The sequence below is a fragment of the Macrobrachium rosenbergii genome, chromosome 1 (assembly GCF_040412425.1).
Source record: "Macrobrachium rosenbergii isolate ZJJX-2024 chromosome 1, ASM4041242v1, whole genome shotgun sequence".
Lineage (NCBI taxonomy): Eukaryota > Metazoa > Arthropoda > Malacostraca > Decapoda > Palaemonidae > Macrobrachium > Macrobrachium rosenbergii.
This window is the reverse complement of record NC_089741.1, coordinates 22,150,784-22,178,724: the sequence shown is the minus strand read 5'-3', so window position 1 is coordinate 22,178,724 and position 27,941 is coordinate 22,150,784. Positions and strand designations below refer to the sequence as shown.

Genomic DNA, 27,941 nt, shown 5'->3' with positions numbered 1-27,941 from the left:
TACTACAAGCCTCTTCTCCACTCTCTTGGATTTCAGTTTGGACAGAGGCCATAAATGAATGTTGCATCGGCAACAAAGAATCATATAGGAATAATTGTAAATTATAGGTACTGATACGGATTATATTTGATCAACCGGCAGTCTTTCATTTGTGTTCGTTAGTGCCAGTTACCTTGATTCCTAAAGGTTATTAGTGATTATTAGTGATCTCTGTTATTAAAAAGAAATACAATGTTAAAGGAATTCCCGCTTAAATCCTAATATAAGTAGGAATCCACTGCTAAAACCGAGTGACTATAGGACAATTATTTGAAGTTCACTGATAATCGATAAATGGGTGCATTTGTACATAATTGTAAATACTTAAAAGTTATTAAAATTCCTGTATGTACACATATAAAAAGAAAATTTACCAAATGACTCGCTTAACGTTGTATTAGTTATTAGTGCTATTGAAATTACATGTAATATTGTAATTATATATACAGACACTGTTGCTTATATAATAAAAGAAAAAAAATAATCGATAATACTGTAGATCTAGGATAAATTTGGTCTATGGTTTCATCACGCATAGCCTAGACCTATGGTCTAAATATAACAATCTCTCTCTCTCTCTCTCTCTCTCTCTCTCTCTCTCTCTCTCTCTCTCTCTCTCTCTCAGAGCTATGCATATTTATAGACTTTACGTCCTTTACTTAATAAATATTGTATGCGTTTACCGTTTTCCAGGTTTTGAAATGGGAAAACAATATAAACAGAGAAGATATGTTGCAGGTAGAACCATTTAAAAAATAGCTGGTGGAAGTGCCAGGTGATTCCAGCAGGGGTCTTTTTTTTCATGTGAATTTCCTTGAAATGAAAATATAACAGGAGAACAGGCAGATAAACTAGCGTAATTTCTGGAGGTCTAGCGTAAATCTAGCGGACACCACCCTCCGATCTGGCGTACAAGTAGTCAATTGAGTTGGCAACACTGCGGCTCGTGACAGCCACGAAGTGAAGCAGAACTTTAGATGCTACATTGAAAGCCGTCCTCAACATACTTGGTTTTCATCGCGCTATTCTGAGTAATTTTCAACACTACATAATATGAAGGTGAGCATATAGGTGTCTAATAAGCAATGCGCATCACTGACTATCCAGCAAAGGAAGAGTACTCATAGAGAAAACAAATAACCTTTTGTCAGTAAATGGTCAAGTGATGTATCGTAAGGTAGACTATAAAGAGATGGGGAAAAAAAGGAAGTTTTCTAGGGTTGAATCGCATTTCTGCATATGTAATCATATTTAATGCAGAAATTTAGTGATTGTTTATTACCGTTACACATGTTAGGCCTATTCTCGTGGGTCGCGGTGTACTTACAAGCCTGTCAAAAGAACATATCAATGGGGATGCATCCTCCCCTAACCTATCCTAGGACCTTGTATCCTGACGGGGGGTTGGGGTCGTTCCTTGCCCCTCAGGCCCCCTCTAGATGTGCGAGTGCGCATACCAGAATGGCGTGTGCGCAGCTATTCTACATTCTTGTCAATATGTTTACAACATTTTTGTGGTAGTGTAGGCTATGAGTGCTTTAACCAAAAAAGATATACAGTATAATGTTTTACTCATACAGTGCTAGATGTAGTTTTTGGAGTTGAATCCAAACCAACATTTAGTACCCCAACATCTTTGCAATACTAATGCCATCTTATTCGAAAATAATAAAAACTATTGACTTGGTTGCTACCCAACAACCAGCATGCATTACTGCAGTTTGTCCTAGTGCAAAAATGACTGGCAAGCCTGCCTTTGGCATATACTCATCAGTGACACGATCTTGACCAGTTACCATTAGGGGAGTCTAGAATTTCCAGCTTCACTTTTAATTTAACATAGAAAAGAACACCATAAATATCCCTGTAGGAGGGTGGTGCCATCATTGCACATCATGTGGTGCACCGTAGGCTTTATTAAAGGTTGTTTGCAGCGTCCCTTTGGCCGGTAGCTGCACCCTTTTTAACCTTATCTACCTCCATTCACACATCGTTTCTTCCAGCTTGCTCTCCCAACACTCCAGTTCCCTCTTTTCACTGGCTTCATTGTTGAATGTCTGCAAGTGTCCCAGTGCTTGGCTTTATAGCCAAATTTTGACAAATCAAATCATACTGTAAACATGAGCTCTGGTAAAGGTAAAGTTTCCATCACACATGAGCTCAGATCAAACACTTATTCCACAAAGGAAGATGTGTCTGAGAGTAGTTCACTGGGTGAATTCTTTCAAGCTACACCCAACGTACTTGACTAACTACTCCTTTCCTCCCCACCTCCTTCCTCATCAGTAAGTCAGTCAGAGCATAACATTATATTGAGTCAATCAGCATTTACAGTACTCGGCTAGTTCACATGGTTGAGGATAGAAAATTTTGGTTCCCATCCAGACTGTTAGATCTTTGCTCCTCAAATACTCACCTTCTACACAACATACACTTATATTCACACATTTACCATTTAATGCAGTTAATTGCATATACCCATTCACACTGAAAAAAATTTACAGTCATTGACATCATTTGGAAACAGGAAGTGTAAGTTAAATGAGGGATTACTACAAAGACGAACTTGTAGTATGCAGCATCATCACTTTCAACATGTACAAGAGATATATGGATTTTCATCTTTGTGTAGGGCATTCAGGGATTACACATTGCTATACGTGACTGCTACCATTCGAGAGCTAGACTGGTTTTTTGGTTAAGTTGTTTTTAAACAGCGCAATCAACAGTGTATCCAGAAGGAATTACAACAGTGTTACAACCCAACAAGAGCTCAGTATTAGAGACAACATTCATGGTATAAAGGTGAAGAAAAAAAATGCAAATTCAAGGGCCTCTGTCAATAAGGATGACCTTACATAATTATAGAACATGCTAGAAATGCTGATGCAATTCTCAGTACGATATGGACTGTTTATAAGGCTGTTTCCTCTCATGAAAAATCAACCCAGGTTTTACCACTATTTCCTGGGCATTTATAGAGGTCTTTGTCTTGCCCCTTCCTTGTCTACTTATGACCAGTTATTACTCACCTCTTCCCATCACATGTCCAAATCATATTAATCTTCCCACTGCACTACAGCTGTGAATCTAGCATTCAAGGTCACACATTTTCAAAATTTGCCATGCTTCTGCTGTACAGTATAGTGCAGGCCTTGTGTGTTGTTTGCAAGCCTTTGCCTACTGCACTAGTGAGACATTTTCATTTACCCTGTAGTATACCCACCTCTCTCCATTTCTTCCATGCTGTTACTATTCTCTTACTGCTTTCTCATCTCCTGCATCACAGTCTAACATGTCCCTACTGTATCAGAAATGCTCTACCCCTTCAAAGGTTTGGCCATCTACCCCAACAGGGTAGATGGCCAACAATCACATGGCTATTTTGAGAGGACTTATCCCTTTTCTTTCATTTCAATCACTTTAGTTTTGCCTGATGTGATATTCATGTAGTATCTCCTTTTCATTCCAGTCTTCCATTTACTGAGGGAGCCCCCTTTCTTGAATTCATGTGTAGCTTCATCCATTTTTAGGATAAAAAGCAATGGGCTCATTGCTGTTCCTTGATGTACACCAACATGTACCTTAAAGACTTTTGATACAACTGCCACTGTCTTTACTGTAGGTATTGGTATGATAGAGTAACATAACTAATCTAATGAGTCTGGTACCCTCTGTCTTCTTAATATCCATTTCATTATTTTTGTTACTTAGTTAAATGCATTTTCAAGATGCACATATATAAATATCTCCCTTTTTTGTTGGTACTTTTTCTGTTGCATCAGCCTTTCCTCCAAAACCCATTATAATATTTTTATCCCTTGCTTAAGCAGTCTTATTCCTCTGTAATTTAATTTTCTGTGTTGTGCATCCAATTTTCTTTTGTATATCATTACTGTAATGCCCATCTTCCCACTCTTGTGTTCCTGTTCTTTCTCAGAAGCTCATGGATGACTGTCTTTCCTGTTTCTTTTATCAAGCTTGCTTGTTATTTCGTATGGTCCTTTGGCGTTTCCATTTTTTATCTTCCCAAGGGCCCCTTTACTTCCTCGGCTGCATGTTCCCAATTAACCCCTCTGTTATGCCAGCATCATCTGGTTCATGTTCACTTTACTTTATTCAGAGGATTTTTAAAATAATACTGTTCACATCTTTCCTCATCCACTTTATCCAGAATATTTTCTCATCTCCCTCTGTTATGTTGAGGGTCTGATTCCATTCTCAAATACCATGTTTCTTCATAACCCTTCCCTAATGTCACTCCTTATACTTCTGCTGCTGCCTCTTGTATGCCTTTTTTCAGCAATTTCCACTGACCTCTTTGATGTTATTTTCGTTTACACATTATTGATACATACTCCTTTTAGACTTAATATTTCAGTTTCCAAGGTTTGACTGGGTTTTTCACCTTTCTAACTCTCTCTGTTAAATTAGCTTGCAGCATTCCTGTGTTGTTTTAAAAATGCCTCATCCGTTATAAACATGTACAGTCATACCTTAGTTAATGGATGTCCTGATTAACAGATCGTTCAATTAAAGGATATTTGTCCAAGGAAAAATTCATTCCATTAACAGACTTTTGCCTAGTTTAAGACGTAACAAAGACGGCTGGCTAAAATATGTATTGGGTCAAGTGTCGTGTGTACAATTCTTGCTGAAACAAAGGAGAGGGACCAATTTAGGTATGGGTTTCACTCGGTGCACATTTCTTCTAGACTTATTCAAGTGCAGAGTAATTGTACTGTATGTAAGTCATCATGGCCCCAAAGAAGGCTAGAGATGCCAACAAGGCAAAGAGAGAATCTACAGATTCAGAAGGAAATACTGCACCTATATACTGTATTAGAAAAACATGAAAGTGGTGTGCAATTGGTTGATCTGGTGAAGGAGTGTGGGTTGGCCAAACAAGGAATTTCTACTATGATAAAATGTTAAGAGGCCACTTAAGGTGCTGATGTTGCTAAGGGAGTGAAATCTTTTTCAAAAAGAAAGGTGTTAGACAATTACAGAGGTTGGTAAATTATATGAATTTGGACAAATGAAAACAGTTAGTGATAGTGTCTCTGAGGCCATCTTATGTGAAAAGACAAGAAAATTACATGCTGCTCTTTTGAAAACCACCCTAGGAACAAGTGCTGATACAGGTAGCACTCAGAACTTGAAAGCCAATCATGTGTGGGTATAGAAATTAAAGGAAAAATGTGGCATACAAAGTGTGATGAGGCATGGGGAGGTCGCCAATTCCGACAAAGTCTGTTAGAGTTCATTCACTATATAAAAACTGAAGGTTTTGTTCCCCAACAGGTGTTTGGTTGTGGTGAGACAGACCTGTTTTGAAAGAAAAGCCAAAAAGGAACTGCATCACCCAAGAGCCATTGAAGGACAGGCTAACCTTTTACTTTGTGGAAATGCAAGTGGGGATCTAAAACTGAAGCGTTTGCTTGTCTACCACCTAGAAAAATAATATAATGAAAATGTAAAGTGAAGGGCTAACAGCAATGCGTGGGTTTCACTTTTTTCTTTATTGAATATGTGAATGAAGTGGTTGGCCCTACCATCAAGAAATACCTCAAGGCCCATTTGGTAATGGACAGTGTTCCTGCTTATCCTCCAGGCATGGAGATCGAATTGCTGATGGAGTTGAACATTATGTGGATGAGGTTCTTAACCTAACAAGACTTACTACATCAACCTCATAGATCAGCATCAATCTCATAGATCAGCAAGTCATCTTCAATTTCGAGAAACTAGAGCAAAGCACCATTACAGAGATGCTTTGAAGTGACTTCTGATAAAGAACTGACCCTAGGAGAATTCTAGCAGAACCACTTCAACATTCTCCATTGCCTAAGCCTCACAGGCAAAGCCTGGAGATGGCTCTTACAGGAACATGGACTGTGCCTGGCAGAAATTGTAGCCAGCTGCTTTAGGAAAGGTACTTACTATATAAGGCTTTAAGGCTGAGGTTGTTTTGGAGGATATTGGGTCTCTGGGCAAGTCCATGTGTTTGGAGATGAGTGATGATGATGTGAAGGAGTTAGTGGAGGAGTACAAAGAGCGCACCACAGAAGAACTGCAGGACTTTCAGAGGGATCCGCTGTTGGGGGGTTGGTGCTGTCGTGCACCATGCGAAGGCATTACTTAAGGTTATTTGCAGCATCCCTTTGACCCCTAGCTGCATCCCATGTTATTCCTTTTACTGTACGTCCATGTATATTGTTTCTTCCGTTGTACTTTCCACCCTCTTCTAACAATTGTTTCATAGCGCAACTGTGAGGTTTTCCTCCTGTTACACCTCTGAAACCTTTTACTGTCAGTTTCCCTTTCAGCGCTGAATGACCCCAATGGTCCCAGCACTTGGCCTTCAGCCTAAATTGTATATCCCATTTCATTCAGAGGGAGCAGCAACAGACAACGACAAAGAATTTCAGAGGAAGATGAGGGAAGGGGTGATGTCCATAATTCTCATTAGTAAAAGAAATATATGCACAATGGGGGGAAAATGCAAAAGTTTCTGTGAAAAATATCGCCTTGACAGAGCTGTAGCAAACTGTTATAAATCCACCAAATGACAAAGCTATTTCTCACTGTAGGGGCATTATAAAATAAACAAAAGCAATCATCACAGGACAGGTTCGTAGTGAGAAAGAAACAGTCTCACGAAGAAAACAGTAGAAAGAGACATGAGAGAAACAACCCCAGAAGCACAGTTGCCTTCTGTTTTTATGGAAGGGGACATCATTTCCAAATAATAATATTTCTCCTCATCAGAGTCCTCACCACATACCACTTATACCATCAACTTGCCCAATTAGAGGTAAAGTAAGAACGAACTTGCATGTATGTCATGTATTTACTTTTTTTTTTTAATTTCTGATGTTATAGTTAGTAAATTTGAGTTAAAATTCTTATATGTGCTGTGTTTTGCAGGTCTGGATTGGCTTTATCCAATTCCCATAATTTCCTATGGGAAAAAATCGCTCGGTATAAGGACAGCCTGCTGGAATGGATGAAGTTTGTTAACTGAGGTATGACTGTAATCCTTTTCTGGGGTGCAGTCCATACTTTTTATCAAAATAAAATCAGTATTTTTCCAGTTCTCCATTGGTATGTATGTACTGTAATCAGTTTCTCTTCACACTATAAATGCTGCACTCAACAACTTGAATCCTTGCCTTTGGCAGAACTCCATGTGACTTCCTTGTGATTTCATTTTCTCAACCGATATCTACCCATGACATCCTTAAAATCAACTCTGTTCATTCTTATGTATCCATTTAGGTCTCGTGTCAGTATCCCATCTGACTGTGTCACTTCTGTTAGTGCATTTGATAGTCTTTTGCAGAATTCTTGCTTTGCAATTTGGTTTTCCTACTGTAGCACGTAAGCTGAGAACCAGTGCATTATCTTTTGCTTGAGATCATGAGATCAACAAAATCTTAATTATTCTTTCATTCTTGGCCAGGAGACAACAGTACATGAAGCTGGGTGTATGAGTGGTGAAATGTTGTCCGTGCCTAAGAGAGCCCAGTATGCTAACTTGAGCTCCTGACACCAAAGCAGTCGAGAAGACTGCCTTTTGCAGCATATGAGTTGTAGTTGTATTGGGCTCATGAATTGAGGGGATGACAGGAGTCTAAGAATCTTATTCAGGGACCAGGTAATGGGAAACTTTGCAGGAGCTGACCTTTGCAGTGTAAAAGACTGGAGAACGGAATTAGCAATTTCTATATTAGAATCAATTACAAAACTATAAGGTAAGGGTGCTGCCAATGCTGCCTTGATTCCATGATTGTTGAAATAACAATGTGGTTGACCTAAAATGATAAAAAATGTAAAACTTTTTAACAAATTTCTACTGGCTCGCATTGTGGAGGTAGGTAATCTCTCATTGTTGAGGTAATCTAAACACATTTTCCTTACAGACTGGTATGCTGGATAGATGAAGTGCATAGTTTTTGCACTTGGTACCTAACAATGTTAGTCAAATAATCCTCATGGTAGACTAGATTTAAAATTCCACATGAAGGTCGTGGCTCAAAAAGGAGGATGCGTCGGCGACTTATCCTCCTTCTGTCTGGGATAGAACAATGGACAGGCAATGGAATGTATTCTCTTGCCTGTTGTTGAAGAAATAAGGAACCAGTGACTATTTGGGTAAATCAGGGTTACTAGGCAAGTGGTTCCTTTCATTGTTCAAAGAGTTCGAAATCTGGGACAATGAAGGAAAAAAGTATGTCGTCCTCCATTTGTTGCAGTCTCGTAGGAATGCATCTCTTGCTATTGCCTGTATGCCGAGGTTCAGAAACACATACACTGGAAATTCATGGTTCTTGCATGTGGCAAACTGGTTCATTTCCAGATTGTGGAAGCATATTAATAATTACTGACTCAAGAGGAGCTTAGCATGAGCCTAATCTTTTGACATAAGATATTGCAGTCATATTGTCAAAGACCAACAAAATGTGGGCCCGTCTTGGAGGTTTCAGTTTTCTGAGATGGAAAAGACAGCCAATAGCCCTAGGGCAGGTGACCATCTTCCCCCTAACTGACAATCCTCTCAATGGCTTCCCCAACCTGTCAGGGAGGCATCTGTATGTATTATCACTGGTATGGAGTCAGGTCGGCCTATTTGCCAGAGACCCCTTTCAGGTTCAAGAACATAGTATCTTCCCATTTTCAGATGAAGATGATCAAAGTCTTTTCCTGGCATGTGAGAGCCAGACTGTTTAAATCCTACAGTCACAATACGGGATTAGATCAACCACGGACCCAAACTGTAACAGGCCCAGACTTCATTCCAATTATCATCTGGAAAAACTGGCCTGTGCAAGGAATCTTCTCAGATCCTTCCTTATTCTGGTTTTAGTGCTGTTGGGAAGAGACAGCTGCCCACAAAGAGTAGCCCAACAAAGTCCCAGCCTCTTTGAGGACTCACAGCGGCTACCAAAAATGGTTCTTCTTACATCCAAACCTGTTTTGCTGCTTTACTTTATCAAATCATCCGCCATTTCGTCCTTGACTAGTTTACTTATGCAATTTTGTCTCGTCTTTCCAGCTGCAACCAAAACGTATTTTTATATGTGACTTACCAAGTAATTAAATAGCTAACATTTTTAGCATCGGCAGCTAAAATTTGAAACTCATGGTAGCAATTCTTTTGTTTTTGGTGTAGGTGTCTAGCCCCGGCCACTTTCGGGGAAGAAGAGGAACAACTGCGCAAATAGTTTCAATTTGTTTCTGCCGGTTTCCAGCATAGGTTGTGAGCAGCAGCTGAATTTGGATTACTCATACTTTGCTGTTTTTTGGTTGTTCCTCAAATTGGTGAAGTATTCTTTGATTTCGGTAGCCTTTCGGCAATATTTTGGTAGGGTTTTGACATTAAAACCTTAGTATTCATGATTTTTGGCTAATTGATTGTGACTTGGTACTTAAATAGTTATTGACTTGTGATGATGTCAGATACTAGTACTCCTTCCACTCGATATTGCAGCAAAGGCTGTAATACAAGGTTAACCTGTGCTAGGTATGATTCTCACACTTTGTGCACATCTTGCAGGGGTCAGACTTGTTCAATAGAGAATACATGTATCGAATGTGAGGGGTGGGATCCTAAACAGTGGAAGATTTTGACTTATTATCTTTCAAAACTGGGGAGGTATAGAAAGAGAAAAGCAACAATTAAACATGGCAAGACTGTAGCTAGTCAGGAATCTGCTAGGCCTTCTTTGGAAGTTCATATTATTTCTTTGAATGCTAATTCTCCCATCCCCTCCTCTTTAGTATCGCCTGATCCTTTACCCAGCTGTCTTGCTTCCAACCCCAATGTCATTGTCAGTCTGGAGTCAAAATTTAATCATAAAGTTGAGCTATTTTAGTCAAACTCAGCCTTTTTGGCCACTAAGGTGGTGGCCGCGTTAAGCCGGGATTTTCCGCACAGTTGCCACAATTCTCTAAATACGCCACGACAGTGATGACGAAATGTCTCTTGATATTTTTTGTACTAACTAAATATATGGTAATTACTCTGTTTTATAATAAAACTTCATATGTTTAAGAATGACTAAGTTTTTGATGGGGAAATTATTATTATTAAAAATGTTCTCCTGAGATTTGACAACACCGCTGTGCTGGGTTAGTGCACCATTGCCACCTCAGCCCGACAAGGTCATTCCGTGTCACTGACCCACCATGGAAACTTCTCCCACTTCTTGCTGCCCCGCCTGCACAGTCAGGCGAAGGAAATAACCTATAATGTTAATTGGTACTTTTTAGATGGAAAGGCCAATGGTGCACTTTTGTTACCACCCTCTCAAGCCCTTGCTTGGACAGCCAAAGCCACCAAAGTAAGCGAAAGGAGAGTTAGAAGAATTTGCTCCAAAGGAAATCAAAAATGGTGGTCAGAGGCTGAACACAAGAAACCTGTCTTCTATTCACAAACAAAAACTCAGCCTGCAACAGTTACGAATTTTGATGACTTTGATAAGTGTGTCATGAGAAGAACTGTACTGGAATTTTATGAAAGAAATGAAATCCCTACACTCTACAAAGTCACGGAAGAGCTAAGAGGGAAAATATCTTACAATGGTAGCACTGAGTCACTTAGAAGAGTTCTGTTGCAGATTGGCTTCCGATTTTCGCAAGTTGATGGCCACAAGTTCCCTATGGAATAAAGTGATGTTGCTGTTGCTCGCACGAGATTTTTGAGAGAGATGCGGCAAGTCAGACAGTCCTTTGAAAACTTCGTTTTCCTTGACGAAACATGGGTCAATCAGAATTACACTGTTGCAGTGTTGGACTGACATGGGCTCCAAACAAGTAACAGGAGTAAAGCTGCCTACTGGAGAAGGAAATTGCCTCATCATTCTTCATGCAGGAATGAGAGAAGGCTTTGTCAAGAATGCTGAACTATTTTTTCAAGCAAAAAATAATGGTGATTATCACAATCAGATGAATGCTGCAGTTCTCGAGCAATGGTTTAAGACTCAGTTGTTACGTAACACCCCCCCGAAGTCTGTAATTGTGACGGACAATGCAGCCTACTACTCGATGGTGCTTGAAAAAAAACCCAGCATCATCATGGAGAAAAGAAGTGATAAAGGACTGGTTAATAAAGAACGGTGCACATCCACATGATGACATGCTGAAAGTGGAGCTCTATGCCCTCGCCAACAAAATGTGTAATGGAAAGAAAACCTACGTGATTGACACACTTGCTTCAGAAGCAGGACATAAAGTTGAACGACTCCTGCCATACCACTGTCAGTACAACCCAGTAGAGCTCATATGGGCTCAGGTAAAAACTCACATTTCCAAGCAAAACACATTCAAAGTTGCTGAACTTAAGCATTTGGTCAAAGAAGCTTTAAGCACTGTGACAGCGGAAAACTGGAAGCAGGCAATAAAACACACGAAGAAGCTTAAGGAACAAGATGCAAAGCAAGATGTAGCAGTTGAAAGATTTATTGAGTCATTCGTCATCAACATCGAGGAGAGCTCAGACGACGAATCTTCTGATTAAACACGAGAGAGAGGATTAGGCCTACTGGGGAAACCTCAATAAAAAAATGCACCTAGATCTTTACCTCCATGGTGGTGTGGAAAAAAAGTCAAAATGAAAACAAAGATAAGTCTGAGAGAGAGAGAGAGAGAGAGAGAGAGAGAGAGAGAGAGAGAGAGAGAGAGAGAGAGAGAGAGAGAGAGAGAGGTGGGGCAAAAGTACCTGGGGAGACATGGCAACGGTGCAGAAAATCCACGCTAAACAAGGCCAACGCCTTACCGGCCTAAAAGGCTGAGTTTGACTATAGTGAATACAGTGGCCCAGTTAGGGGCATCAGTGCATTTCTTGATGGAACAGAAATCAAGTGATAAGAGTAAAGTGTTAGTGGAGGAACTGGCTGCCCGTCCCGCCGATTCTCGTAGGCGAAGGTCCCTGGCATACTCCCCTAAACCTGGGAGAAGCCATACTGGAGGCCCAAGGGAAGTTGTTGGGGTCTGCCCATAGGTAGTCGGCCCCTCAGTCACACCTGTTGCAAAATCCCAGGTGGTGACAGTGCATGACAGCCATTGGAAAAGCACTCTGTCACAGGCTCACCGCCTTTCTTCCAGTTAAGAGGCTTCCAGCCCTGAACAAAAGCGCCAATAGCACTTCAGTGATGTGTCCAGACCACTGAAAAGGCCTGTATTAGAGGTGCATTGCTCGCCTCAAGTTCCGTGCAAGAAGGCGAAAGAGTCTCTTCCTTCATGCAGTTTCTGGGATAGTGCAGAATGTTTTTCTCCCGATCAACCCTGACATTTGCCAACGCAAGCGCTCATCTGCGCCAGATAGCTCAGCAGTTTCTGAGCGCTATTCTACTTCTCCTGAAGTTCTTAGACACAAGCATCTAGTGATGCCAGTAGCTTCAACAGAGCCTTTTTGTGCTGCTCTGTCTCCTGTCTCTCTTAAGTGTAAGTGCCCAGTGGCGCCAACTGGCGGAGCAGTTCCTGAGTGCCTATCAGTGTCCAAGCTCTCAGTAACCTCCGAGCGCCCAGTAGCGCCCGAGTGCCCATTGGTGCCCGAGCTTCCTTTGGTGCCTGAGCTTCCTTTGGTGCCCGAGCATTCTTTGGTGCCAAAGCAGTCAGTAGCAGTCATATGCTCAGTGTCTGGAGCGCCCAGTGGCTTCCAAGCAACCAGCAACTTTTGAGCTCCTTGTAGTGCCTGCTCGATCGCATAGTGCTACTCCGGGTTATCATCCAGTCAGTTGTCTTGTTTGGATCCTTCCCTCGCTCCGATTAAACAGTGTCTGGATGACATTTTCGGGTTTTTGAAGAATGACATTTTCGGGTTTTTGAAGAAACCTCCTCCATCTGTGAAACCCTCCGAAGACTTGTCATTGTCACCGGTCTCATAGGCAGAAGAGGAATTGATATGGAATCAGAAGAGGATTCAACTCCTTCGGATTATGCTGCACTATTGCAATATCATCTGCGCAGTTTACCGGCTTCCTTCTTTGCAGCTGCTCCTCCTCTGCCTGAATCAGCTTTTCAGTCAAGTGGTCTTTACAGTGAGTCAGCTAAGTTACTGAAGATGGTTCTCCCCACTTCTGCAAAGAAGGCACTAAGCGAGGTTGAATGCTGCAGTTATCCTCCTACTAGATTATTGAATAGAAGGTATCAGTGTTATGCTACTGGGGAAGCTCCGTCACTGGGGGTTCCTGCCTTCTCCAAGGGAGACTTCTCCTGTCTCAGTGACTCTTCCCATAGATCAGCATTTTCTGCGGCCAAGATTATGTTCTCCCAAGCCAAACTAGACCAATAACTTAAGAATATGCTCGAGGTGTTTGATGTGGTCAGTTTTTTGGACTGGACAGTGGGCGCTCTAGTGTGTAAGATTTAAGAACACCCAACGGTACCTGCGGACTTGTCTTTGGACCTTCTTGGAGTTCTCTCATGCACCGATAAAGGGATTAGAGATAGTTCCCATGAACTGGCCTCTCTGTACGCTTTAGATGTTTTGAAGAAAGGAGAGCTCTGCTGCTCTTTCACCTTGAAGGGAGTCACTACGGCTCAGAAATCCGCCCTTCTATTCTCCCCTCTGGTGCATGAGTGTTTGTTCCCACTGTCTGTGGTGAATAATATTGCTACGGGTTTGCAAAAGAAGTCGACGCAAGATCTTTTGGTGCATTCTTCAAGGTGTCCTAAGGAGCTTCCTTCTTTTAGCTCCAAGTCATCCTCTCCTCTACAGCCGTTTCTCTTTCGTGGAAGCAAGCGGAGGGCTCAGCCGAGAGAGCTTTTCACCCCTCGCTTGATCAAGAAGTCCTCTTCTAAGATGTCAGCCAAGAAATGGTCCCAGTGTCCTCAGTGCCCCAGTAGGTGCCAGGCTCCTTCTCTTTTGGGAATTTTGGAAGGAGAAAGTGGGCAGAACAATGGGTAGTAGAGGTTCTCAGGTGTGGTTATACAATCCCGTTCATAGATTGACCTCCTTGAGTCAGGAAGCCCATCAGCTTGACTGCTTACTCCATAGGCTCCAGGAGGTTTGCAGCTCTCGCAGAGGAAGTACACTCCCTCCTCGAGAAGAGGGCAATAGAAGTAGTCACAGATCCAACTTCAGAGGGGTTTTACAATCGGCTGTTTGTAGTCCCCAAAACTACAGGAGGATGGAGACAGGTCCTATGCTGTGGCTTCTTTTAAGGTAAAACATCTGAGTTAAATTCTAGGACCTGAGGAGGAAAAAAAAAAAATTCTTTGCCCTGTAATGGCATTAAAGTTCTACCTGAAGAGAAAAGAGAAGTTAAGAGGACCCTCTAGTGATTTGTGGACCAGTTAAGGATCCTTCATGCCCTCTTACAAAAAATGCGATATCCTTTTTCTCAAGAGAACTCATTAAGGAAGCCCACTCTCATGTGGGAAAAGAGCATTTACCTTCTCTAAAAGTTAAGGCACATGAAATAAGGGCAGTGGCTATGTCCTTAGTTTTTAAACATATTTCTCTTTCAGATATTCTCCAAACAACGTTTTGAAGATGCACATCAGTATTTGCATCTCACTGTTTAAGGGATGTGGAAACAGTTTTTAATGAATGCAGTGCTTTGGGTCCTTTATCAGTGGCTGGCATGGTGTTGGGTGAGGGAAAGTAGGAAGCATATATCCATCCTTTCTCCTTGCCTTGAATTTTGGTGTTGAGTTCTAAGGGTGTCTGGGGCTACTATGTACTGGGATACCCTCTAGTTGTTAATGGTTTGGGAATGCTGTTTTTAATATTTTGTTGTAGGTAAGAGCTTTGTTATCTGGTTGTCTTGTGTTAGTATCCTACTGCACCCTGGGCATGGGCAATTTTCTGTAACTTACTAGCATTTGGTGGTGTCCTTCGCTGTAAGTCTCCCACTGATGTAGTAGGCGACCCAGGGCCACACCCCTCACCTCTACTGAGATGAGTGCCAACCAGAGGCAGGATCTTCCTTGCAGCAGCAGCTCTTACCAGGTAAGGAAACAACAAGCATCATCCCAGTGCTAGCAAATTTTCTGTTCTCAAATTCATTACTGTTTACAATGTTTTGGGGATAGAGTAGGCCATGTATCCCACCTCCTTTCAATGTGGAATCGGCTATGTAATTAAAGTACTTGGAAAGTCACTTATAAAAATGACATTTTTATAATAAAATAGTTTATATACAGTATACTTACCAAAAAATTACAGAATGGGAGCCCACCCTCCTCCCCTCGCATGGACATAATGGCACAAACAAATTGAAACAATTTGCTCAGTTGTTCCACTTCTTCCCAGAAAATGGGCGGGGCTAGACACCTACACCAAAAACAAAAGAATCTACCGTGAGTTTCAAATTTTAGCTGCCGATACTAGAAACGTTAGCTATGTAATTACTTGGTAAGTATATATAAAACTTTATTTTATTATAAAAATGCCATTTTTCAACATCACTGCTTCCGAATAGATTTTGTGCTAGCTCCTTTATACCTTACCTCCAGAACACTATAAATGTCCATGTTTCTTCTTGTCAACATCTCTGTTACTGTCCCTACAGTTGTACTATAGTGGTCATTCTAAATAAGTTTGCCTTATTTTTTATCTTCAACTGAGATTATTTGCATCCGTCTTCTGAAAATCAGCCATGTACTGAGGGCCTTACACGAGTGGTTCCTGGATTTCTTGAACCTCTTCCATAGATTGTCTCAGCTTCTCACTTTAAGGGGTTTTCTGCAGCAGTCTCACTTCCACCAGTTGCACAGTCATGTACACATGCTGAATCTTCTCGTATGGTGATTAACAAGCATACTCTCAAGAGTGAGACTTTCTAATACTGTAGTTGCTGCAGTGGCTATTGCTACCCTTAGCAGGTTCTCTACTGCTTCTCTTATATCAAAAAGAAAGTGGACAAGATTTGTGGGTTGGTGTTACATCAGGGGTTCTCTCCACCTAAGGCTTCTGTTTCCATGATGCCCCATACAGGCAGTCCCCGGTTTACGACGGGTCCGGCTTACAACGTTCTGAGGTTACGACGCTTTTCAAATATATTCATCAGAAATTATTTCCCGGTTTATGACGCATGTTCCGGGGTTACGACACGTTGTACGCCGATCCGATGGAAGAAGTATGGCTCTAAAACGGCAGAATAATAAAAATTTGGAGGTTTTTTTTCTGAAAAACTCAATAAAAATGCAGTTTACATCATTTTCAATGCACCCAAAGCATTAAAAGAAGGGTTTTCTTAAGATTTTTGACGATTTTCGACGATTTTTTGGTTTACGACGATTTTCTGTTTACGACGCGGTGTAAAAATGGAACCCCCGTCGTAAACTGGGGACTGCCTGTATCTTCATCCATCCACCTGAGGAGCATCAAGGAGCTCTCTTTTCTATTAATTATCATTCTGTACAGTTATCAGTCCACCTCCAGCATGGGTTAGGCTTGGGCAATGATAGAAACAGAAACACTCCAGGCTTGTTTAGTCATTTGCAGTCTATTCAATGAGCTACTATTAAACCTCAAGCTGGAACTTTACATTGGTGTTGCAAAACCTGAACAAGACATCCCTATGTACTTGCTGGATGCCACCTCCATGGATTTAAGCATCAAAACTATGTTCATGATTGCCCTCATCTCCTCGAAACCTGTTGATGAGCTGCCCTTTCAGGCAAAGTCACTCATTCCAGGTATTGGTCGTGGGGTGTTTAGTTTTCCCAGCCACAACTTGACTCAAGTCTGCACTAAAAGTGGCTTGTTCTTGGGCTGGTATTCTTAGTCTTGCCACCCTCTTCTCCTGAAGTTGATTTCTATGACATGTTTAAGCACTCAAGTTGTACCTGCAGAAGACAAAAACTACTTTTACAGTATCTGCCCATAACATCGTCAAACCCAGCTCTTTTCATTCTTATGTCACCATTTAGGTCTCCTCTTATCAGAATCCCATCTGATTATGGCACTGCTGTTACTGTATCTGATAGCCTTTGGCAAAATTCATGGTTTTCTTCTTTTTGTATTTCTGTTTGTAACATGAAAGCTGTAAACACAAGCATTACTTAATTTCCTAAGGACATCTTAATCTTCATTATTCTTTCATTTATTTGCTTCTCTTCATATCCTTGACCAGTTGACCTACTCCATTTTGTATTGTTAACCCTGCTGTACCAAACTGTATTTTCCTGCACCATTACTTACTGATGGATTTTTGGGTAGCTCATGTATGCCTAACCTCCAGAATACTGATGTCCACATTTCTCCTTGTTAGCATTTTTATTACTGTTTCCATGTTCTATAAGTTTGACTTATTTTTATCTTCAACTGTTTTCTTAAAATCTGCTTGGTACCAAGGACCTTACACAAGTTGTTTCCAGATCTGAACCTTTCCATGGACTTCTCGGGCTTCTTCCTACTTTGAAGGGTTTTCTGCAGGAGTCCTACTTCCACCAGTTTAACAGTCATCCAGACACTGCATGTTTTCACATGTTGATTACCAAGCATGGTCACAGAGAGAGTGACTTTTTGGTAGTTGCTGCAGTGACTCTTGCCACCAACTGCAGGTCCTCTATTGCTACCCTTAATTTAGGAAAGTTGGCAAGATTTGTGGCTTGGTAACAAAAGGGGTTCTCACCACTCAAGGCCTCTCTCCCATGATATCCCATATCTTAAACAAGTGAGGAGCATTAAAAAGCTTTCTCTCTCACTCTGCTATTAAAGGATTATCACTCTTTGGTCTTATTCCAGCATGGGTTAAGGTTTTGCAATGATAGAAAAACTTCAGACATTTTTAGTCATTTATCCAGTCCGTTTAATGAGATACCATTAAACCTCCAAGTTTGGACTACTTTATGTTGCTAAGCCTAGCTAGGCACCTTGTGAAGTTGTTGGTTACTACCTCCTTGGATTTAACATCAAAACAATGTTCATTGCTACCCTCACCTCCTCTAAGCATGTTGGTGAGCTCCATGCCCTTTCAGGCAAGGGCTATCATTCCAGTTATTTTTGGGTGTTGCTAAAAAGCAGCTTTTTCTTGGGCTGGTATTCCTGCCTTGCTGTCCTCTTCTCATGAAGTTGAGTTTCTATGATCTACACAAGACAAAAAACTATGCATAAAAATATCTACCCATGACATCCAGAAACCAGCTCTGTGCATTCCTGTGTTCATTTAGGTCTCCTCCTATCAATATCCCATCTGACTGTGGCACTTCTGTCACTGCATCTGATAACCTTTTGGAAAATTCTTGCTTTGCTACCTCGCATTTCTGACTGTGGCATGAAGCTGAGAATCGATGCATTATTTTCTCTCCAAAAATCATCTTAATTTTCATTATTCTTTTATTTATTTGCTTCTCATCATATCTTTGGCAGTTTCATCCTTGACCGTTTCATCCTTGACCAGTTTATCTCATCTCCCCTGCTGCCACCAGAATTTGTATTTCTTGGCAATGCTACTTACTGATGGATTTTTGGATAGCTCCTTTATACTTTACCTCTTTTGAATGAGTTTGCCTTATTTTTATCTTCACCAGAGATTATTCCCTTTCCCACCTTCTTAAAATTTGCCAGGTACTCAGGGCCTTTCACATGTGATTTCCAGATCTCCTGAACCTCTCCGTAGGCTGTCTCAGGCTTCTTCCCACTTTGAGAGGTCTTCTGCAGCAGTCCTACATGATGATTACCAAGCATAGACTCAAAGAGAGTGGCTCTCTGGAAATTGCTATAACTGCTATTGCTACCTTCTACAGGTCCTCTACTGCTACTCTATCAAAAAAGTGGGAGAGATGTGTGGCTTGATGTGATGAACGGGGTTTATCTCCACTCAAGATCTCTTGTTCACTTGACAGCTTATTTCATCCACCTGAGCATCACCAAGAAGCTGTCTATTATTAAAATTTTATTGCTTTGCACTATCTTCAGTTTTCCTCCTGTGTGAGTTTTGCTTGGGTGATAATGGAAAATTTCAGACCTGTTAGTCATTTTGTCCAATCTATGCAGCTAGCTACCATTAAATCTCCAACTTGGGAGACACTGTTAGTGCTGTGTAGCCTAACTAAGCTCCGTTGTGGATGACTCTTCTTTGGATTTACCCAACAAAATGATGTTCCTGATTGATCTCACCTCCGCTAAGCATGTCAATGAGCTCCATGCCTTTTCAGGCTGAGTCTTTTACCCCAGTTATTGGTCTTTGGTTAGTGTTTTGTTTTTCCCAAGTTCAGTGCCACGGCTCAGCTCAAAGTCTTCTATTACAGGTGGTTTGATATTCCTACTTGCCATCCTCCTCTTTAGTTGAATTTTTATATGCCTTGTGAAAGCACTCAGGTTGTACCTGCAGAAGACAAAATCCCTCAAGATTATCTCTTGTCTATTCTCACACAAGTTTCCAGAATCATCTGGTTTTTAAGAACTATTTCCTATTGGGTTTGGTGGTTTATTTTCTTGGGCTTATTCACTTGTTTCACAATAGGTCCTCTCAACTTGGATTAAGATGAGGTTTGACCCCTGTTTTCTTCCCTGACTTAAGGATAACCTGATCTCTGGGCACTGCCATAGTACTTTCGCAAGGTGATTATTGAATTTGATGGTTATTCATTGGGATCTAACATTGCAGTAGGTCATTTACCCTCATCCTCCTTATAACTTCATATATCATATATCTGGCATAAGTGGATGTGTGCATCTCATGGATTACCTGCAGTAAGCCTCTTGTGATTGGTGTGTACATTTTGGATTATTTCTTCCATTGCAAATCCATTTCTTACAGAGGTAGCCATAATTTAGAGGTTGTTAGCTCCACTGTCCACCATCTATGGGAACCAGGTTAACATATAGTTCCCTTCTAAATAGCAATTCAGCCTGTTTATGGTTATGGGGTTTGTTAGAACACTTTAAAAAAAATTCATATACTGTAGTGCCCTCTTCCCATCCTTGAACTCTTAAGTTGGAGGTTTGCACAGAAGAATGAATAACTTGTTGCCTTGCAAGACAGTGGTTGAGCTGAGTGTGGGTATTGGGACTTTTTTAAGACTGTTGATGATTGATGGGAATGTAGGAAAACTTTTATTGCAAGAGATTTTGAATAGGGCCACATTTAAATAGTGAATGTAAACTATTTTCATCTCTATTTATTCTTTATTTAGTGAATTGTTATGTTTCATTGGTTGCACCAATACTGTGCTCTTGTGAGTAAGAGTTTATGTACACACATTTCAAGGGTTACAAAACCAGAAAACCCAAGTTTGAAAAATTAACCTTGGTACAGAATAATGTGTATGCCTATGCAAATCAAATGTATTAATTATATTCCCTAAGATATTGTCATGGTTTTGCAATTCCTTGTTTTCCCAGGTAAAGAATGGAAGGACCTCCGAGGGAGGTGCCATTTAATCCTCTTTTTGTTGTGAGATGAAGTCAAGTAATATACAGGAAGATGTGGCCACACTGGTCCTAAACACTACCAAATCTACCAGATGATCACCCTTTATCATGGTAAGTGATGAATGACATAAAGAAATATACTAACAGCTCTAATCTCTTCTGACAACCCCTAGTAGCCAGGCTATAGCTCAATGGGTCTTTCCAGCACCCTTGCCTTTTGTGATGCCATACACTCTGCTTCTGTTATGCCAGTGTAATTGCTGGTCTTGTTGAATACCAACACCTCAAGATCCAAAAATACATGGCTCAGTCTCTTTGCACGTGACTTTTCCTGTGGTTGATCTTCAGTATCCAAGAAAAGTTCCCTGGAATACTGCTGGAAACTGACGTATCCCCAGAATGGACTTATTTTATGTTTACTTTGCAACAGTATTTTTATCTGTCATTTTTTAAAAACTGCACCTTCCTCTGCTTCATCATAGAAATCATCAGTGAAAAAGTAAAACAATGGAATACTAAATAGTTTATTCAAGAACGTCTATAATGAAACCACATAAAGCGGGCACTTGCTCACAGGCTTCCTTTTGCATATCGAACATAAAAAACCTAGAAATTACAGACAGCTGGCTTTCCTGTTTCTGGCACCTTGTTTTATATGAAAATACAACTCGACTTGCAAACATGGAATTTCTAATTCTTGACACATATGATGAGATCATACCAAACTATACCAGCTCTTCTGGAGTCAATAGGAGGAAAAATAAAATTAACGGGAAAATCAGAAACTCCAAAGTTTTCATAACTTAAGACTATGTAGAACACAGAAGTAAGACTAATTGGCTTTAAGACTGTTTCACTCTACATTAAGGAAATCACTCTTTCAAGCTACCAAGAGTTTATTTTTAAATACAGCTAGGAAAATGGCAACATCAGATCATTCATTCACTTTCCATTGCATATTCATTTCAAACCACACTTTTCACTTTGCAAAGTCCATAGTTTTCTGTCACGCAAATCATAATTCATAAACAAGGTTGAACTGTGATAAGTATTATTTTGTCTTTTTTTTTTCCACTTATTCACTAGAAGCTTATAAATTGGTCTTTTGACTTTCTCTTATTCATTAGAAGGCTATAGCTTTGTAAATATCACTCTTACCTCTGTGGCAGCTCAACCCAAAATAAAGGGGTTATGTAGAAAATGCAAGCCACTCCACCAGTAATATTAAAGAAGTCTAACTAATGCTAATGAAGTGAAATGCAAGTTACCTCACCAGTACCGGTACCCTAATGAAGTTGTTAGCTGGACTGCAAAGCTCTTGACTGAGTACATTGGTACTAACTCGTCTAAAACAAATGATTTTGTCCAACCTTAAATGTATCCACTCACCTTCAAATGAATATGAAAACAAAACTCAAGCTGAATTATGATAATTAATACAAACCACACAACTAAAACATAGCCGGCTACCTTGACTGCAAATAAATTATAATCAATGGCAGTAACCCTCTTGGCATTTTGGAATGGATATCCAATTATAAATTCAACTTTAGACAAAGGAATATCAAGAAGTGCACATTCCTAGATTAACATTAGTGTAAATCCATACTCTGGTTTTATGATAATAGACATAGCCATTAATGACACACGAGTATTTGTGTATTATATTAGCATCTTGGCACCTGAAAATCAGATCAACAGAAAAAGAACAAAATGATACAATACAACACATTCACTCATTCTCTCTTTCTCTCACCATCTTTCTTAAATTAAGCAAGTTTATCTGAAAGACATCAATAGCACAATTAAATATCAAATCATACTTGTTAGGATCATTTGAGCAAATTAAGGCACAATATTGTAGCGATCTTACTCGTCATTGTGTTCAAGTGTTCTCTCTTGTTTCTACTTTCCTCATGTGGATTTCCAGTAGGTCTCAATAGTTATGGTATACGTATTAGGAGATGCAAAAGGGGACAAGCAGGAATACATATGGATACAAAAGGGAAAAATGGCAGTATGCAATGATGCATTATTTATGAAAGGCATGCAAAGGGATGTTAAAAGGAAGGTAAGAGTACAATGGGAAGATAGGGGGAAGGGGTCCGAAAAGCAATAATTTAAGAAGCCCAAGAGAATTAAGTATGGAAAGGAGGAATACAAGAAGCCCAAAGGGTGAAAAATGGAAAGTAAGCATGCCACGGATACTGGTTCTCGGAAATTTAATGACAAAACCCAAGATTGAAAGGGGAAGAAGGAGACAAAAAGGAAGAAGGAGACAAAAAGGAAGAGGAGAAAAATTTCAGAAAAGAGGAAGAATACAAGATGATAAAGAAATCTCAATAAGGATGGGATGGCCCATGTCTTTCAGCATTCTACAAAAAGACTAATTGCTACCGTTCAGCTGTACATTTCTTTTCTTTAAGGTGACAAAAGAAACACAGAGCTGGGCGGATAAAACTTACATACAAACTCTACAGATAACAAAAAAATTCTATTTTATTCCCCTCAACAGGGTTTACTTCACTTAGTTCATGGCACATAAATAAAAGCCTTTCTTGCCTCTTGTTTTGTTGTTATTTTTGGTCTCCTTTGTGGAAACAATAAAAAAAAAGGCCACCACAGAGTAGAGAGCTCTGAATTTTCTTCATAATGTACAGTACATAAGAAACTTCCTATATAAAAAGAGGTCAGGGATGTGGGGTCCTCGTAACATACTTCACTCCCTTGGGTGTGATAACAAGCAATGACCTCGGTACTCAAAATGTAAACAGAGGGCAGTTGTTTACTCTCTTGCACTTAGAAATATTGTGCTAAATGACCCTCAGGATACAATATTGATTATAAAAATATACAAAGCTCAAAACATGTTATCAAAAAGCAACATTGTTTACTCACATTACATCAGAGTAAGAAAATATAACACATTTTTTCATCTTACAAAAAACGGTACTACTGTTCAGTAAATAGTCAGAAAGCACCAGGATTTCTCCAAACTATGTACTATAGACTTTCTACCTAATATTAAGGTAAGGTGGTGTCAAACGATAATGATTTCTGGTATCTTTTTGCATCTTGCTGTCCAAGTAGCATGCATTCAACTTCCCTTACAGTGGCATTAAACTTTGTCACTAGTATGCAAAGTTTGATGGCCATGATGTTCACAGGTACCCTGAGGGCAACTTATTTTTTCCTCGTACATTTATTCCTGGTAAATATACTTGAGAGGTTTAACAATGTTAATAATGTTGGACAGATCATTCGAGTTAACGATGTCCTCCTAGAATGAGAAATGCAGGTTCTCTTGGAATATTCCATTGCAGCCTCAATTCTGAGAACTAATACAAAAATATATTTTACAGCATTTCTTAGAAAGAGGGGTTGTAGTAATGGTAACAACTGTAGGAAATGAACGTAGCAAGAAATGAGTATAATAACAAAAACAAGCTATTTTCAATAACTAATGCATAATAAAAAATGGCCATTATAAAAAGATACTGTAAACTGAGTGATTGTCTTGCTACTTATACTGTATAAACAGAATATAAATTAATACATCAGTAATCTGTATAAATAAACATTTAAATGCAGTAAGAAGGCACATCTGCCCTCTCCCCGACGAACTAATGGAATTCACCAGTTTCTTTTACCTCTGCTAGGTAACATGAAGAGAAAAATTCTTGTCAAATAAGTTCATAACAACAACAATACACTTATTCGTATGACAAACAAATGCTTTATGAAGGAGAATTGCATGCAATGGATCGAACATGGCCACGAGATGAAATGTTTAAGATTTCTGTTCTTAAATGTAACAGATTCTAACTTAACAACTGTCCAGTCATATAATTTACCAAGGCTAAGAAAAATTGCATAACTACTGGGTCACTGCAACTGACCTCGGTCACACCAAAACCACTGTGATTGAGGAGGCAGTGCTTAAACTAACTTTGTAACTAATTCTTGTGGAACATGGCTCCAAGCTGGAATTCTCATCAAAGGACCACTGGACCAACCTATAATACTCGAAAAGCCAAAGCCATGGGACCTCAATGTTGGAACTATTGGGTCCCAAGCCAGACTTATCTTAAAACCATTGGTCCCTATGCTAGAATTCTCAACATACTGCCATTTTGATCCTATGCAGTGATATGAGATCTCGTTATAGAGTCCATTCGGACTCCACGCTGGAATTTCCCTAATAATCACGTTGAACCCCAAACTAGAATTCTCATCATAAAGCCACTGGGGTTCATGCTGGAATCATCAGAAAAGCCATTCAGGTTCCCATATGGAATTACTTTCAAAGCCACCGGACCCCAAACTGGAATTCTCCTCTAGTCACTGGTTTCCAAAATAGCCATTAGACAACATGCTAGAATTCTCCTCATAAAGCCTTTGTCACATACACAGTGATGTGTTCCCTTTTATATGACTCGTTGCAAAGGTGGGAGCGGGTAAGGGTAGAGGGAACAACCTTCCAGTTAAAATTTAGCTTCCAGTCAGCATGGGCTTGCGTTCCAGCGTCGAAGCACTTCCTTCTAGTTCTTTGGCGAATTCTTTGAGGAACTCTCCGAAGACAGTAGGTTCCATATTCTTGCCCAGGTGGTAGATTAAGAACCAGTCGCCCAAATTGCATTTCCTTGAAATCATTTCCAGATTCGCCTTTCCAGCCCATCGCCCACGGTACTGGAAAGTTAAAAAACAAAATTAATTATAAAAAGTGGCTCGATAGAAAAAGAAGCAAGCAATAATTTTCACAATAGCATTTCAAGTGAGAAACCGCTATTTCTTACCTAAAATGTGGAAATTTCTTACGACACAAGCATACACGACTATTACCCTAATTGGAAGAGCAAGATTCTACAGAACAGAATGCCTGTTTGTGAAAGTGAAAACTTTGCTAAGAATATCTAAAAATATAACAGAAGACAATAGATAAACATAATAAATATACACAAAACTTGCAGTTGTTAGTCTTCATGAAAGTACAGAGAGGATCACCAATTAAGAGCGCTACCTTATTTCAAACGATCATTTTTTTACGCTTGAACGGGTTAGTTATAGAAATATTTATACTGATTATAGATTATGTTAGCGTTACAGCTACTGTCTGGAAATAGTAAAAGACAAATGGCTTTCATGATAACAAATATCATCAAATGACCCGCCTGAAAAAGTTCGTTAAACCTGAGAATGTATTAGAATTTCATCGAACTCTGTTCAGTTGTTCTAGGGGTATCCTGCTAAACGCACAATAACGAACGGGCAGAGGAAATTCTGCTTTGTCCGAAAACATAACCATAAAAACACCACTTAGCTACACTTTCAATATAAAATTGGCGAACACGTAACATTACAAGAACATAGAATATGAACACCAGTAACAATACATAGTTGTGAGGAAGAATGCTCGGAACATGATTCATGTCGCCAGTAACCATCGAACTGAAGTTAGATAAGTACCAATGACAAGCTGAGCCCACTGCTGAATTATGTGGTGGTTAGAATGGACTCTCCCTTCTCTGTATTCATTCAAGAGCAGAAAGGGGATAAAATGGCCTTATAACACCTTAACAGAAGGCCACAACGTATGGTAACAGTAGGCCGATGTGAAAGCTACCAGCAGACCACAGACTAGAGTTATGATGACTCAGTATGTGCTCTCTCTCTCTCTCTCTCTCTCTCTCTCTCTCTCTCTCTCTCTCTCTCTCTCTCTCTCTCTCTCTCTCTCATACTAATATCAGATTATCTGTTTACATATATATAATTAATTAATGATAAGAAATATCCAAGTTCTATGTACCGTACACAATAATTCCAAAATCGGAGGCCAACGTTTTTCATACTGTTTACAGAAATCTGAGAAAAATCTGAAGAAATTCACTACTACATGGAGGCAACAACTGTAGTCATGGGGTAGGGTAGGAGGAAGGAGGCGTGACAATCAGCTGGAGACACACACAAGTCGTGGAGCAGGTTCATTATTCCAAATCTCCAGTTTAAGGCAAGATGAGCAGGACCCAGGGAAGAGGGAGAGAACAGTGGGGTGGAGGCTGATAACAGCTACTACTATAAGCAGAACCAGAATCACCCCGACACTCCCCCCCCCCCCGCCCCTCCGGGGGGAGGAGGCTCCAAATAAAGATATAAACCATGGCACCATTTTTAATCAATTTTGAGCCCAAACCGGCACGCCTTCTTACAGTTGGCGAGGTTCGGTCTGTTTATTACTCATCCTGACAATGATGAGACCAAGATTCCTTTGAGAGAAACATCTCACGAACGATTTCATCCCAGTCGGTTGGAGATTACCTCGTCGAGGCCCTCACGCCTTCACTGCACATCACAACAGTTGACTAACAACTACATACTTATTTCACTGCTTAGGCCAACTGAGGCATGTTCAACTGCAGGAAGAGCAACTTGAGAGATAGAGTTCGAAGACTTTTTCAAGGCGCCGAATGATCAAATCATTGAAAGAAATCGGTACTGATGACGAACTTTATTCCAACGTTTTAGGGACAAAAACTGGTTATATGAACACTGGGTTAGTTTTCATCATTATGTACCCTGGAGTTGTTTTAAGCACAAATAAAACAGAAAACTCCTTTCACTATTGTATATATAAGTATAGAGGGAACAGTTTTGCATTTGACCATAAAAAACTAAACGACGAAAGATAAATATAAATTAACTCAATTTAGTTATGGATTTCTATCTATATAATAAAAACACAATGGTCACTATTACTTTTAAACTTTTCTTGCAGAACCCCCTTTGTGATTCATACACCTAGGCTACACGGAAAGCTTAACAACATTTCGTATCCTCTTATAAACGCTGCGTTACTCACAACTTAAATCTTGCACGTCTACCGAGGTTTCTGGGTCTCATTCCCTTCCTATCCGTTAATTCTGTCGTGTCATCTGTTCGTAAACATCCTCGAAACACTGATTGATCCATTTACATGCTCTCAAACTGTGTATAATATAACAACAAATGGCCTCATAGGTCCTAATTCTTGGCCATTGACCTAAATTTTATTTTTTCTATATAACAACAAAAGATAAACCAGCTTAATTTATAATAAGGCATCCTAGCTACATGTACTAATTTAAATATATATATATATATATATATATATATATATATATATATATATATATATATTATATATATTATATATATTATATATATTATATATATTATATATATTATATATATTATATATATATATATATATATATATATATATATATATATATATATATATTTATTATATACATATATACTATATATGTAAATCTCATGCCATCTTCAATTATTTAATTTTGGAAAAAGGCACAAAACTAGTTCCTGCTTTATAAATCCCTTGAGTCCGTCCGTGGTTATACCAAGGACCTGCTCACGTCCTTCTTTTAGAAGCTTCGAGGAGACAGGGTGGCCCTTTCTGGCCAATGAGTTTTCCACCTATTTCAAATGGGGTATTGTCTGTTTTTGTATGCATGTAATTTGGCATTACCTTTCCTAATAACCTTTTTGCTATCCAAACTGAGAGCATACACAC

At 39.8% G+C, this 27,941-nt stretch overlaps 1 protein-coding gene and 1 long non-coding RNA gene across 3 annotated transcripts in view; one reads left to right on the top strand and one right to left on the bottom strand.

Moving 5' to 3' along the window:
• Window positions 1-997: 997 nt before the first annotated feature.
• Window positions 998-27,454, top strand: LOC136841173 (uncharacterized). Of its 2 annotated transcripts, XR_010853834.1 has the most exons (4): window positions 998-1,098; window positions 6,970-7,796; window positions 20,342-20,482; window positions 26,230-27,454. It is a non-coding gene; the product is annotated as an uncharacterized lncRNA (long non-coding RNA). The 2 variants fall into 2 exon arrangements; XR_010853824.1 differs by lacking the exon at window positions 26,230-27,454 and having other exon boundaries at window positions 20,342-22,628.
• LOC136840950 (innexin inx2-like) overlaps window positions 20,884-27,941 on the bottom strand; it is an 84,181-nt gene continuing 77,123 nt past the window's right edge. The window contains exon 4 of the mRNA XM_067107965.1: window positions 20,884-25,060. Within this exon, the coding sequence (XP_066964066.1) occupies window positions 24,863-25,060 (198 nt within the window). The 3' untranslated portion in view covers window positions 20,884-24,862. The remainder of the gene's footprint in view (window positions 25,061-27,941) is intronic.